The 15119-nt window shown below is 35.4% G+C and overlaps 6 protein-coding genes across 6 annotated transcripts; 3 read left to right on the top strand and 3 right to left on the bottom strand.

The window, feature by feature from the left end:
* Positions 1-174: 174 nt before the first annotated feature.
* On the top strand, positions 175-1107 carry PHYBLDRAFT_171470 (hypothetical protein; the record flags this gene model as incomplete). The annotated part of the gene is made up of 2 exons (XM_018436609.1): positions 175-632; positions 816-1107. 2 exons carry the CDS (start codon positions 175-177, stop codon positions 1105-1107), a joined length of 750 nt encoding a protein of 249 aa, XP_018288117.1.
* Positions 1108-1552: 445 nt separating this feature from the next.
* Positions 1553-1877, bottom strand: PHYBLDRAFT_148642 (hypothetical protein; the record flags this gene model as incomplete). Its single annotated transcript, XM_018432124.1, has 2 exons — positions 1553-1711; positions 1773-1877. 2 exons carry the CDS (start codon positions 1875-1877, stop codon positions 1553-1555), a joined length of 264 nt encoding a protein of 87 aa, XP_018288116.1.
* Positions 1878-2067: 190 nt separating this feature from the next.
* On the top strand, positions 2068-2586 carry PHYBLDRAFT_71516 (hypothetical protein; the record flags this gene model as incomplete). The annotated part of the gene is made up of 2 exons (XM_018442488.1): positions 2068-2188; positions 2276-2586. The coding sequence occupies 2 exons, from the start codon at positions 2068-2070 to the stop codon at positions 2584-2586; spliced, it is 432 nt and encodes a 143-aa protein (XP_018288115.1).
* A 490-nt stretch (positions 2587-3076) lies between these two features.
* PHYBLDRAFT_71515 (hypothetical protein) lies at positions 3077-4219 on the top strand (the record flags this gene model as incomplete). The annotated part of the gene is made up of 3 exons (XM_018442487.1): positions 3077-3253; positions 3377-3737; positions 3915-4219. 3 exons carry the CDS (start codon positions 3077-3079, stop codon positions 4217-4219), a joined length of 843 nt encoding a protein of 280 aa, XP_018288114.1.
* Positions 4220-9879: 5660 nt separating this feature from the next.
* On the bottom strand, positions 9880-10721 carry PHYBLDRAFT_148639 (hypothetical protein; the record flags this gene model as incomplete). Its single annotated transcript, XM_018432123.1, has 4 exons — positions 9880-9907; positions 9983-10242; positions 10301-10580; positions 10657-10721. The coding sequence occupies 4 exons, from the start codon at positions 10719-10721 to the stop codon at positions 9880-9882; spliced, it is 633 nt and encodes a 210-aa protein (XP_018288113.1).
* Positions 10722-11323: 602 nt separating this feature from the next.
* On the bottom strand, positions 11324-13285 carry PHYBLDRAFT_73877 (hypothetical protein; the record flags this gene model as incomplete). The annotated part of the gene is made up of 5 exons (XM_018442935.1): positions 11324-11340; positions 11881-11915; positions 11982-12602; positions 12677-13161; positions 13223-13285. The coding sequence occupies 5 exons, from the start codon at positions 13283-13285 to the stop codon at positions 11324-11326; spliced, it is 1221 nt and encodes a 406-aa protein (XP_018288112.1).
* Between the last annotated feature and the right edge of the window lie 1834 nt (positions 13286-15119).

Genomic DNA, 15119 nt, shown 5'->3' with positions numbered 1-15119 from the left:
TATAGCAATTGGGTGAGACGCACGAAGACAATGAATCTGGAACACGCTGTCAGCTGGACAAATGCATTGAACAATACTGAGCATACACGCCTAGAAAAAGAAAATGGCACTCAGTGGTCAGAGCTTCATTGGTTATCTTACTTTGACCCAGTCCGCTTTACAGTTATAGACCCAATGCATAACCTCTATCTTGGAACTGCAAAGCGAATGATTCAGATATGGCGCAAGTGTAACTACATCAATGAAAAGAATCAGTTAACTATGCAAGAGCTTGCTAATGGTATTGTTGTACCTTGTGGATATGCACGTATAACAAAGAAGATTGCCGATGGGTTTTCGTTCATGAAAGCTGACAAGTGGAAGTTGTGGTGCGTCATATACTCTCCATTTGTTCTGAAGCATGTGCTTCCAGCCAAGAATCTCGAAAACTGGATTTTGTTTGTTGACGCATGCCGCTTACTCACAAAACCTTCGATCATTGACAAAGAAATAGATGAAGCCCACAGTAAACTCCAATTGTTTTGTACAAGATTTCAGACACTGTATGGAAAATCGGCCATGACACCAAATATGCATCTACATCTTCATCTTGGCGAGTGTGTTCATGACTTTGGGCCAATTTATGCTTTCTAGTTATTCAGTTTTGAGAGATACAATGGTTTGTTGAAGAATATCGAAACAAATCAAAAAGGCGGCTTCAAATCAACGATGATGAAGAGATTTTTAGAGAGAACATACATTGACAGCTTCATACAATCTTTCATCAACCATCTTCCCCAGTTTGCAATTGACTTTCTGCATTGCATTTTAAATAGTCAAGATCAATTAGCAGCATTGCATCCATCTTCTACTGCCAGTATCTTTTCTCTGTCTGACTTTGTTGAATATTCGTTAAACCCTCGTCATTCTGCTTTGGGTTGTGAGCCGTTGCCCCCTTCAGTGTTTCCGATTAAACTCGACCAAAGGATTACAATGTGCAAGGGACATTATGAATGTTTACTGGAGTTTTACAGACACGCGTATGGCAGTCACGATCTTTTTGGTCATTATTCAAACTGCAAGTCTAACCAGATTTTTGTCAATAACCGAATTGAGAAAATGAAATAGATATCTCTTCTTGGACAGGAACACTCTTCTGAATCTTATTTCCGCGCCTATTATCTTGAGAATAACAGTGAAGATAAAGCAGCGTTTCCTGGCCGTATACTGTATTTATTTTAACATTTGATAACCATCAACGAAACTGTCATCACCCATACTTTTGCGTTTGTTGAGTGGTACTCTAGTTATTCTTCGGGGAGTTACCAGCCAATGTTAAATGAAGGCATTGAGCTCTGGAATGAACCTTCTTCTGTACTTAATTATGAATGTATTATTCCAGTACATGGTTTATATTCACCAATCGCAATTGCTAAATATAGGTTTACTATAACTAGTGAATTTAAACGTTTAGTAATCCCTTTACCCCAGAAAATAGAAGCTTAAATAATATTAATAAAATACCACTTTGCACTCTTTTATCAATTTATTAGAAAATGTTTGATTTATTATCTTATTGTTTCTTTGACCATGATGGCAGCTTGTTTGCTTTGGTCTTACTAAGCTGCTTATCTCTTATTCCTTTAAATTTATGCTCGAATGGACAGGTATTATTTTTCTTATTATGAGCTGCCTCATAATCTGCATCAAGTTCATCAACGAACCTATCTCCCTATATGTCAATGTAAGTATTATTACACACCATCCAAAAAAATAGTTTTTTTGTACTATACCTCTTCGCTTCTCCAGCTTGGGCGGAATCTCCAAAAAAAACTCTTTTCTGAGAATGAATCCAGTTCCTTTTCTTCTCTTTTGTCATCACTCTCAAGGTCTGACATTTTATCAGCATGGAGAATACTGTCAACATTCTCCAAAGCCCCTTATTTTTTTCTATGGAGAGTTTGAATTAGTAGCTGATGCAGTTCTGGCTTTCTAAATTTAATAACAGTTGATAGCTTTTTTATCCTACATCTGGGAATTGTTTTTTAACAAACACTTTTTTCTCCTTCCTGAAAAATACACTTTAATATGTCTCACAATACAAACAACACTATTTACAATATCTCCAATGTCCAGCAAGTCTTGATCAATTCGCCTTTAGAAGGAATCAAGATGCTTCCTTTAAATACAACAATATCAGTTAAAGCTAGTGAATGAAAACAATGTCTTGTGCGAATTAATAAGCTCTGTTCAACAAAGTGGAATAAAAAACATAAACATATCAAAGCAAATTTAGTTTTTGGAGAAACAAGAAAATGTCACCGTGCTGGAAAATATGAATCTCAATGCCAGACACACGTTGCTCAAAAGGACACAAAGACATGTTCTTGTACAGCTGCTCTGCAGATTAAGCAGTACATTAGCAACTGTAATGTTGTCACTTTCTGCCAAACAAGAGCTCATGTCTACCATGTTCCCAGTGAGAAAAAGGAAATCCGAACACTTCCTTTGCCTTCTGAGGCAATTAGAATAATTGAAGAACAGTTGAAAAGTGGCAGCAGCTGTAGAAGTACCAGAATTTCTGTGTTGAGACAGATCGATGATTGAGGTGTGGGTATTAGAAAGCCTAATTATGAAGTAATTTACAACAGAATGAGAAAGGTTTGTCAATGAATACACAATAAAGATTTTAAATTAAATAAATACTATGTACATCAAATAGATGACTACTTTATTGTATATGTTTGCTTCTGATGAAAATGCATCTATTTCTCTCTGATTAAATGTGAAGTTAGCATCACTGAATTATTGCATCTTTGATATCAATCTTTCTGTCTACAACAATGTTAAAAAACAATTTGCTATCGGTTTCCAATCACGAACACAAGTGTCAATTATGAGAATGTCACAATCTTTTTGTCTTGATGCCACACATTGTATTTCATCCCAAAATGATGAAGTATTATACACTTTAGTCACTTGCCATCTGCAGACAGGAAAAGGCTTCTCTGCTGCATATATGATAGCCAACAATCAGACGGCTGTTCCAATCCACCATTAGTTCCGTCATCTTTGCAACAAGAGTGGTTTTGCACCAATGAACATCACAATTAACTGCAGCATTCCAAAGGTTAATGCAATCAAAGAAGCATTGCCTCAAGCAGCAATTCATTACTGTGATTTCCATGTTCTTTGTGCATGGCAACATAATCTTAACAGTAAGATTAAGTTAAACACGTCTTTCACTTCAGAACAACTTGGAAACTATAAGACTGTATTGAAAAACTACTTGAGACAGATTCTCATCGAGTCAGACAAAGAAACGTTTTAAAAAGCCATCAATGATTTCAAGCAGTTGATCCAAGATCAACCTCAATTTCTGTAATACTTTGAAAAGAAATGGACCGAAAACAAAGAATTGTTGAGAAGATGGGGGCGCCCTTACGTTAGCCAGCAACATCAAAGATATGTAACAAACAATTATGTTGAATCATGGTACAATCAACTTAAGATCATTTACTTTGGTCGCACATGCATAAGAAGATTGAATCGTCTCATTTTTATCTTGACAAATGATGTTGAGTTCTTTTATGAACAAGAAGTTGAGTGCATCCATTTCAATAATGGTGAAATGGGACTCACTGAAAATAAGTTGTCAAGAAAATCTTTTGCTGCATCAAAGATCCAAGATGACATGCTTTCTTCCATGATTCTCAATCCTCTGGGTGAGACTGGTAATAGCATGGATGATTATAATGGTGAGTGGCAGATAAAGTCTTTTGCTACTCAGAATAGATGGTATATTATCAATGTCAACAACAATTTGATACAAGACTGTACATGCCCAAACTTCTTGTCTCGCCAAATCCCTTGTAAGCATTCATTCTTGCTTAAACACTACTGTGATGTCAAATTTGGATTTTTCGAGTGAAGAGAGATTGCACGAGCAGAGTTGAGCAGACAAGGCTATACAAATGAAAACGAAGGCGAAGTAGGGGAAATAGTAGAGGAAAGACGTATTGTTGAGCATAGAGATACACATGGCTTTGATAGAATTGCAACATATTCTACAACAATGTATCATTGTTTTGAAGATCTACAGACTTTGAAGACAATTCCGGACTTAGACCAAACAGATGTAGAAGAAATGAAAAGAGCACTTGCACATGCTGTACAATTGATGGATAAATATAGAAGCAAGAATCCTTCATACTTTAGAAGCTTAAATACTCAAAGATAATAAAAAAATAATATATCATCAAAAGGTTTTACATATAAGAAAAATATTTTTGTTTATTAACAAAAACAAAAACAATTCTGACATTTACCAAAAAGTAAAGACCGTCACTTGTTCTGCTAATATTAGGGGGACGACATTTTCAGGATGGGGCACTACCTTTTTGATGGGAAACGTTGTTTTGATTTTACTGGACCACAAATTGTGACTTGCTGTCCGGTATCAAATAATTATATCTGGTCCCTAAGGATTCATACTTATCATAATAAAGATACTTTTATACAAGGCAGGATAATAGCTTTTTCTACGCTTCTTTCCTCTATGTAATTATGTCTTTTCCTTCTCCACTCATGCGTATTAGCTCACTAAATTGCTCCCAAACTTTGTGCATTCATCAAACTGTCTCCAGGCATATATCTCTCCTTCTTTAGAAAGCACGACCTGTTTTTGGGCAAAATGATAATAAAAAATCTTCTCATATAAAAAAATAGCTTTGACTAAATATAAAAGTGTTGTTTTATATATATAATTCTATACTTAAAGTTTTATACTATATGTAATAAATTAACTGATATATATATAGAATAATAAAAAACTATCTAACATGTTACTTCAAGACATTATATCCTAATAGAAAATGTCATGCCCTACCCTGAAAACGTTGTCCCCCAAAAGTCACGACTCTTCATATCTTGCCTATTGAAAAAATACCTTATAAAATTTGAAATTTCTTTACTAAATACTTTATTAGGCTTATAATATCCTTTAATGTAATAAACATTACCTTTTGTTAATACTTATTTAAGATAAACACTAATAAAAACTGCTAAATCTTCTTCAGAAAAGAAAAACAAAGTCACAAAAATGCCTGAGAATACATATAGTATTAATTAATTTTACATATATTAAAAAGTATATCTAATAATTGTAGAATAAATGTAGTTTACATTAAAAAAAATATATATTAGATAAAGTGACAGCTACTTAGAGTCATAATTAATAGTTAAACACTAATAAGTTTACTTCTTACTATAATTATGATATAATATTATAAGGCAAAGAAGCAAAAATAGAATCAACTTATTACACAAAAATGGTAACTAAAATTGAGTATTTGTAAGATATAAGATTTATTTGGCCCCCATCAACAAATCACATACCTGTGACTGCTAATGAGTCATATTTTCACAATTTAACTTGAGACATAAATCATATGTTTTCATTTTGTGTGATTTAAGTGGAAAAAATTATAATCCATATAATTTGCATTTTTTTCAAAAACTTTCATAATGAATATAAAGGTAATGAAGCCTTTTATGCCTAAGAAAGTTTGCATAGAAGTTAAGCGAATATATATTTACAAAATTCATGTTTTTATTTATTCTGTAAAAACTCTTTCTATCATTTCCTTACAACATGTACATGAGATATGTTATTAAAAATACAAAAAAATGAAAAATATTCATATAAGACCAAAAAAAAGTTTTTAATTACATATATTCAGATAATATATAAATCCAGTAAAAGTTTCATAGAAAACAAATGAGAAAAAAGTGATTCTACAAGCAAATACAATATTTTATTTTATTGAAAAAAAGCAAATTTTTTGGGATATTATGTTAGTTTTCTCATGATCCACCCTTTCAATTCAACTAAAAATTCTAGAACCCATACATATATTTATACACTACTTGGATCCAAAGTTATAGAGAGCCAAGACTTGAATTGATGAAATAAATAGGTAAAAATGCATAATATAACATATTCGAAGATAGTTTGGCTCTATCTGTGTAACACCACCCAACATTTATGCTTTTTGATTTGCTGGATATATGTGTAACTCGTAGGGTAAAGTACTTCCCACGAATGATTTCTATGAAAAAACAGAGTGGAGAGTCATTTAACCCACAAGTGATAGATAGCTTATGTTGATGCAAAGAAACAGATTGATAAGATTTATAAAGGTAAAAAAAAAGATCGTCTAGCTAATAAAATATAAGAGTAAATGAGTATATAAATAATAAGTTGTCTAGCTAATGAAATATAAAGAAAAATATAATAAAAATAAAAGAAAAAAAGAAGAAAAAAAGATTATGTTATAGTGAGATCAACATGTTCCTCTTTATCAGAAAGAAAAGAGAACATCACATTTCTACGATCATACTTATTGAACTCTTTAAACTTGTTCCAGTAAGTATCAAAGTTGTCGGGAATCTGGTTTCTGACACAACCCAAAAAGAATAACTCAGGAATGGTTGGCCATTTCCTTGAGACATTGCGGGAGAGGTGTACTGTTGTCCAGTGGTTATTGTTAACATGATTGAAAATCAGAGGTTGTTGATGTTTTGGTATGTTTTTTTAGAAGGGTGAATAGAAGAAACAATATGGAAGGGATGTTGGGGTTGTCTGAGTAGATGCAGACTGGTCGCTTATAGGTGTCTGCAGCTAGTTGAGCACAGTTGGGTATGCTAAACCACATACTGGCATCTAAACACGCTGAGATGAAGTTGGAGTTGGAGTTGGTGATGCAGAGATCAGAAACATGCTTTATAATGTCTTCTGATTGCTTGACATTGGCTCCAAACGTGCTGGCGTAAATGCTGCTGTATTTTGGAAGGGTAGCAAGCATATCTCTTTTCACAAGAGGGAACTTTTCTTGATCTTTATAGATCAAATGGGCAAGGACCCAAAAACCACACCATCCATCAGCAGTAGGGTTAAACCCACCCTTAACGTCATCGACTATCTCATGAGAGAAAGGAAAACCGGGCTGAAATTTAACCCTCTTGCCAACAGAGGTGCGATAGTCATATTGGTAATCTTCTTGAGCTGTAGTGGGTCTTTTAAACTCTATTTCTTTTGTGGCATCGACTAAAGAGCATATAAGTATACAACAATATTTCTCTTTATGGATTCAATTACACTGAAAAATGAGAAAGAATATTACCTGGGTCGAGAGGCTCTTGTTTTATTTTTTTTGTTTTGTTTTTAGTGGCATCGACTAAAAAGCATATTAGTATAAGGTTAGATTCTTTTTCATGAATTCAATTACACTATAAAATAAAAGTATATATTACCTAGATCGAGAGACTCTTTTTTGCTTTTATTTTGTTTTTTGTTGTATTTCGTTTTTTGTGTAGCTGCAGGCTTTCCATCTCTTGTTCTAGCTCTTAACCTAACCATTGCCTTAAGTCCGGCCTAGTATTTCAAGATACATATTAGTACTTTGTTATGTTATATTTTTTTTATCTTACATGACCAAACGGAACACTGATCTTCCTCCAGTTTGCCCGACCAAAGTCTTTGGGAAGGTATTTAGGACGTGCACCACCCTTTCTTCTGCCAGGATATTTATTTTTTTCTGGGGCTTGAAAGTTAATCGAAGGGTGCCCAGTTTTGCCTTCGAATTCAGAAGTAACCTTCTTGATCTTTTGAAGGAGGTTGGCCACTTGCTGGCTGCCCTCACAAGAGCAGAAAAGAGCCTCAAGCTTTACAATCTCTTGTATCCACTCTTCTGGCCTCTCGGCAATTACATGCACTGTACAACTTTCTTCAAAAGATGTCTCTTTTAGAACAGGATTTATGATCCATCTTTCAGGAACATCATCAAGGGTGAGCTCCCTTCCAGCTGGCAGCGAGTGTCTGCAGGGCAAGTTGAACTCAAACCTGTTTTTGCAATGACAAAATTCATCGTCTCTATTGATCAAGCGAAGTTCTTGATCAATAACAAGCAATGCTCTCTTAGAGACTTTCATAAAAAGCCTGGAAAGCTGCTTGTTGCGGCCAACCAAACCATCAACAGTTGTTGATTCCCTGATTTTTATAGCATTGAAGTCTCTTTTGAGCCTGTCTACATAGGAGTTGACAGCTTCAAATGCAAGCCCTAAAGACGAAATTGCTGATATCCCTCTTTTCAAAGCTTGGTGTGCGCTCTCGACTCTTTGGGTAGTGTACACCCAAAATGCATTTGCTGGCTGGTCAGGTATCCTACCCACTTCTCCTGGCACTTTATCCATCTTTTGGCAAAGTAAACCAATGCATCTACCTTGGACCCTCCTTCATCTACTTCGCAACCAGAAGATACTGCATTGAACTTCATCAACGCAACCTCGAAATCCCTTCTGGTACTGCTGTGAATCATGGAGTTCACATACTCCATAAGGACCTCTTTCTCTGCAACTGACTTGAGTTTTCCAGTGAAGACATTTTCAATGCTATTCAACATATGCCAGTAGTATAACAATTTGACATTTTTTGGGAATGCAATGTCAAGTGCATTCATTAAGGCCATACATTTGTCTGTTACAAATAGAGAACTGCTTTTCTTGTTTTCAAAAACAAATGTCTTGAGCTGCTCAAGGAACCAAATGTAGGTCTCTTGTTTCTCATTTGAAATCCAGGCAAAGGCAATGGGAAACGATTTAAGAGTGTCCCCCCCAAGGTTATGGACACCTTCCACGCATACAAGAGGCATTTCCAAATTATTGTTTAAGTAGGTGGCATCGATAGGCATGACTTCTGGGAAGCGATGAGCTCTTTCTAGCATCTTTGGGTGTGAGAAAAATACTCTTTTAAGAGATTCATATTTGCCGGCATTATAGCATACAAGATATCCCTTAGCTTCTATGGTTTTAACAAGTTCAGTACCTGCATCCTGAGAAGTGGAAGCAGTAGTACGAGCAAAAGCAGCCTTGATATTGTTGATGTCATTCACATACAACTTATGGCTGACATTATCCTCTTCATTGATCGCCTTTTGGATCTCACGAGTCTTGGTTTTGGTCTCAACAAGCTTCATAATTTCCCTAGCATCATTGACAGTAACCTTTGACAAACGACCTTTCAAGGTAGATTCCAGGCAGTCATCATCAAGAGGGTGATTGTGGTAGCCTTCAATCTCATTGGTGGCTTTCAAAAGAAGATATCCTTTAGCGGCCTTCTTGTAGGATACCTTAATGAGATAGGGGCATCCAGTCTTTCCACTAGACGGAATTCTCTTGCATTTGCTGTCTTCAATATTCCGTGTGTTCTTATAATGACCGCCCTTGGCACACTTCAAATACACTCGAGTTGGTTTACTATCTCTAGTTACAAGTGCAAAATTGTTGGAAAGTGCATATTCCTGCATCTTTGAAATTGCCATTGTCATGTCACTGTAACCATTAACTGGTGAGACAAGAAGAGGTTGTTGGACAGGATAATGTTCCTTTCCATTGAAAAAGCGGATTTCTTTATTAATAGGATTCATATTGAAGTGATTTCTAGAAAGTAATTAACATCATGATTTCTAATTGCTAATCTGCAATGAGCAAAGTAATCTCTTTACTATCTTCGAGAAAAAATAATATTTTTAAGTGCAATTGATTAGTAGCTCTTACGAGATGAGTATAGAATAGAAAAGAAGGTTTTATATTTAAATGGATTAGGAATTTCAGAACACATCGTTTTGTTCGGAAGGATTGGAGAAAATACTTCGGACCTCGGACAAGTAGTCACAACGAATTAGTCTGGCAAAAAAAAGGTAGTGCCCCATCCTGAAAATGTTGTCCCTGTAAGATTGCTGCACTTGTTCATAGGATTTTTAAAATTCAAACTCTCTGTAGGATGAAATAAGAAGATGTCATTCTCCTCAAAGCTGTTTACAAAGTGTACCCAATTGGCTTTCAAGACAGGTTGTCTTCTTTCACACGACTATATATAAATATATAATATTTTTAACTTAATATCACATCTAGTATATTGTGTGCATATGTTTTTTATCTTTACATATTGCTGATGAAGACAGACTCATCGATTCTCTTCCTGCTTCTTTTCTCCTGTTTTTTTTCTTGCAACTTTCTGTTGCCAATGTGTTGCACAATATTAGTTCGAAAAGTTGGCAAGTTCATCTTTTTCCCCTCTTCTTGATGGCAAAGATACTTGGTAATGGACTTCAGAATGAGTCTGTTTCCCTCACTGTTTTTATTTTTATTAGTATTATATTGGTCATACAATTTCTCTTCACTCAAATAATAGCGCAACAATTGCTATAATATAAATATATATTAAATTCTATCTACATAGAAACATATTATGATTACTTACATCCAATGTTGGTTGACATTCAGGCGACATGTCTTGCTCAACTGCATTACTAGCAGTGGCTTCAGCTTTCTCAGAAGATGTGTTCTTCAAAACAGTGTTTAAGACACTATTCATGGTATCAAGTTTCTCATACACATCATGGATGTTACAAGTTCTACCCGACGAATCACCTTCAAGATTCAACCGAGCTCTCTTTGGTGCTAGTGGTCTTTGATTGCTCACTGTTCTCTGTGAGTGTTGCAACATTATTGTCCTTATATCATTGGTATTTCTTGGTGGGCTTTTTTTTTGATTTTTATAAAAAACGAAAATAAAATTAATATAAGAAAATCAAAGACTGCTTGATTTTAATCTACCTTCCCACAGAAGGTTCTTCACCAAAAGCATTGTTAACTGAATTGTTATTGAGATTTCTTGACATTGTGAATAATAAAAATAGCTTGTTTTTTTTAAATCCAAAGGGTTTATTTATATTATATTTAATTTGGGCTTTAAGTTTTATTTTTTCTCAGAGAACACCATGATCTATTACGTAACAAGAACAGCTTTGAATGTTTCCACTCTTGTTGTGAGTATTTTATATATTTCTTTAATTTAATTTTCAATTCATGTTTTATTCTTATATTATGTATTAGTACTTGAATAATATTATTTTATACTATACTCCGGTTTTCATATGTCACTACGGCGGGATGAATGGCAGTTGGGCCGAAAGTAGGCACATAACTGCCATTTTTTTGGTCGAAACCCAATAAAATCTCCACCGTTTGTTGTAAGATGGTAATGTCATTCGTAGCAATTTAAAAAAGTAGCATGAAAACACTTTTTTTGTTGCTGTACAATATTTTCAATACTGTAAAAAATGTTTGTAAGTTGTAATGACCACTTTGAGTATTGAAATATATGTTTTATTGAATATTAAAGATGTCAACAATTATTAAGATTAATAATTTTTGGAATGTGTGAACGAAATGGTAACATAACTGCCATTTTTTTTATTTTTTAAACTACGTTCTTTTTTTTTTAGATATTCTTTTTATCTTGATGAATTGGCAATTTGATTTTATTTAAATCGCGTAATGGCGTATAGAGCATATAGGGAATGAAGAGAAAAGCATAAGGTGTATAGAGAATAGAAAAAAAACCGGAGTATATAAAGAAGAAAAGAAAGATGGGGCATATAGAGATTAAAAAAAACATAAGAAATAGAGAAAATTAAAAAAAGAATATAAGATACAAGGATGATATAAAAAATATAAAGGATTACAGAATGGAAAGATTGCCTTTAGTAATGCACATGTTGTTGTTAAAGATATAATAGGGTGCGATTACATAAAACTGGTTTCCATTCGGTGGGTATTGGACCAGACCAACTTGATGACAAATGTCATTTACACTTATAACTGCATAAGTTGGTTGCGTTTGGTGGCCTAGTGTACAGGTGCTTTGTGACCGTTGTTTGACGATAGGTACTGATGAGTCATGACCAGCCGCGTCATGTTCCTTCATGACCTCCACGAAAGCAAGAAAGTGTGGGAAGCCATAGAAATCTACATGCTGAAAGTAGAACTGTACTGTACCAACGAGCCAGCTGTGAACAATTACATTACGGTTGCTAAAATAAATAAATAAATAGAATGTAAGCAACTTTTGATTGTATATCGAAAAATATTATACTTACTTTCTATAGGGGCAAGTAAACATCACGTAATGGTTGCCACGGCTGGTCTCGTTTTTCTTTCTTCGGTACATGCATGAGGAATATACAGTCGAGTCCATCCACAGACGTGCAGCTACAACAACAACAGAGTCACCAAACTTGTGGCCAGTCAAGCCTGTTGTTCTCTGGTAGTATTTCAATAAAGCTTCCTTCACACTAGGGCCGCCTACACCTTCCACCGAATCATCGTTCAAATTAACAAACTGATGAAACGGCTCCCACAACTGCGCACCACTAGGATCATTAGGAAGGTCCATGTAGCTCTCTCTTCCATATGGCTTTGGCCGAATGAGGTTGATTTCATCACAGATGCTGATTGCTGTGCTGGTATAATTGTGAATTGCAAATCGCTCGACAAGAAAACTGGCGTTTCGGCCACCCTTTGATTTGGACTTTATCAATTTTGAGAAGACGCCAATTACTCTCTCCATTGAGCGAGTGGAGTAGCATCGCAGGGGGCCTTGCTGCTTGATGATATAGGATATATGGACCAGGTAATGTTGCACTGGTCGGAAAACACTACGAGACAGGGTATTATTCTGGACTTGCTGGTATAAAAACGAGTGCCAGTGCTTGAAGTATCTATTATTAATATTTAAAAAATGGTAACAATCAGCTATTTGTAATGATAATGTATGAGACGTATAATAACTTACGACTCCATCTCATCAAGCAATTCTGATGTCAACGTCCATTGCAAGGCAAGCGCGCAACCTTTCACGAGAGATAATAGAGCTGTTTTGACAGCCCTATTTGGTAAATAAGGCACGACCAAAGTGGGGACAAGGTATAAGAGAAAGTCAAGCCAGTCCACTGCGCGAGTACCATCGATCTTGGCAAATACGTTGTCGAAACTGCCTTGAAATGAGGTAGGTATATATTTTTGTGAGCTGGTAATACAGTTTCCGATTGTTACAAGGTCTGCTCTTGGTATATGAAAAGGGTATTCGGTGGTATTGAGGGTATTGTCTGGATGGGTATAATAAAATTTGGTTTCCTTTGTGATGGTGATGGTAATCAGGTCATACACAAGCTTTCCAATCCCTCTTGCAATTAAATGAAGTTCATCTAATGCAAAAAATGATGATCCAGAGAAGGTTGAGAGTTGGGTATATATGCTCGGCTGGTATATGTTCTTCGACTATTACAAGCAGTTATTTAGTATGAAAAAAAGATGGCTAATTGAACATTTGTATACTTACAGGGTTGCCTACTTTGAAGTCTTCCAAAGGTCTTAACCGGGCGGAAATGTCATCAAAGTACATGCCATGCCGTCTGTTAGTAGGGCATTTGCCTTTGGTCTCACAAAAACGGCAACCAAATAAACTTGTATGGGAACCAATGTGGGCCATATCAGCTACAGCTGGAATATCGCCAGAAGCAAGCAGAAGATAGACCTTGGATCTGCAAAACTCCACTCCATTGTGCTTGACAACCAAGCCATGTGCCTCAAGATCTCGCAATTCATTGATGATAGGTATAAGAAAGGAGTCCAAATGAGTTGGCTTCTTGGGGCCAGGCAAGATTGCCAGTTGCAAAAGGTATTTGTTGGTATATCTAAGTATTTTATTAGTAATTTTTCTTAAAAAAAAATGTAATAATAATAATAAATAGTAATGAATTAATTAATTACCTGATGGATGGGTCTAGATTGAATATTATGCAATGGATGATGGTATATGAGTTTTTGCCTTTCTTTTGATTGACAAACCCATCGGTATAAAGCCCAATGGCAATATCATCGGGATTGGAGAACAGGCCCTGCTGCACCAACTGCTTGTAATTGTCACCATCAAAAATGTCGGTTAGCTGACCAGCTACAGATTCCCGGTTTGCTCTGTAACAGAGGAGTTCTCTTGTGGCTGGATCTGCCAACATTTGAGAAAGCATATCCCCAACTGACATAAGTTTCATACTGGCGGCTGGTGTCTGACTTTGATCAGGATCAGTCTTGTATCGCGGTTTGCTGCAGTCAACACAAGATTCCTGGTCGTCATTAATGCCATACAATCAACAACCACTAGAGCAGACATCATACTCATGGCCCTTGACACTTGACTTTGACTTGAGCAAAGCATCAACAGTTTCGCTATGACTGATCTTAGCCCCAGGTTCTAAAAAAAACGATATCACTACATGTTAGTGATCTGGAATTAAAGTACAAGGTAACAGAAAATATAATATTTTACCCATCATTATATCGTCATGGTCTCGGATGACAGTGTTTATAAATTGAACAATGTCTCTATATGCTGCTCTAGCAATTCTATGCTGTAGCATCAATTGAGACAGATGAATACTCATCAACTTGGCCTTGGTAAAAGTATTTGTACTGATTCGGCTGCTGTCGTAAATGTGAGCTTCACCCTCACTGTCCTCAAAATTACATGCGCACTTATATGAAATAGTATTATCAAGCTCCATAGACTCCATAGTATATTCTGTAATACATTATTTAGTAATTGGAAAATAAATAATACAATTACAGCTCTTTTCATTACCTGAATTGCTAACAGATTCATCTTCATTACTAGTATCATTTTCGTCATGGTACATGTCAACATCATCCAGAATAGACTGGTCAATTTCAGTCATTGTTGCTGAATCTCCTCTGTGAATTCTCTTGTGGTTTTGCAGCTTCTGGTAGTTATCAAAAAACAAGACACATTGATCACATTGGTATTGCTGTGTAGATATTCTATCTCTCTGCTGGCTGGCGTTAGAAGAAGACATATTGGTTGGGTTGGTACGTATGTAATATATAAAATAAAGCTGCGAAGAGGATTTTGGTGCTATTTATTAAATGTAAAAGACATCTTTATATACTCTTTATTTTTTAACTAAAATGCTTGCGGCTCTTTTTCTTTTTCTCTCTCATAATGATGATATAGCAATGATTACAGTAATGTCAATGCTAGGTGAAACACCTGTCAGTAAATAATTCCCGTGGTTGGAAAGATTCTTCTTCATTAATAATTATGATGTAAGTTAAAATACTTCTTGGTTGACAAGGGGGTACCATTAAAAGAGCACCGGTGAAACAGACACGTACTCTTTACTTGTGAGCGATTAGATATTCTTTGGGCTTTATAAAGAGGT

This window comes from Phycomyces blakesleeanus (genome assembly GCF_001638985.1).
Source record: "Phycomyces blakesleeanus NRRL 1555(-) unplaced genomic scaffold PHYBLscaffold_19, whole genome shotgun sequence".
Lineage (NCBI taxonomy): Eukaryota > Fungi > Mucoromycota > Mucoromycetes > Mucorales > Phycomycetaceae > Phycomyces > Phycomyces blakesleeanus.
This window is presented reverse-complemented; position numbering and strand designations above follow the sequence as displayed.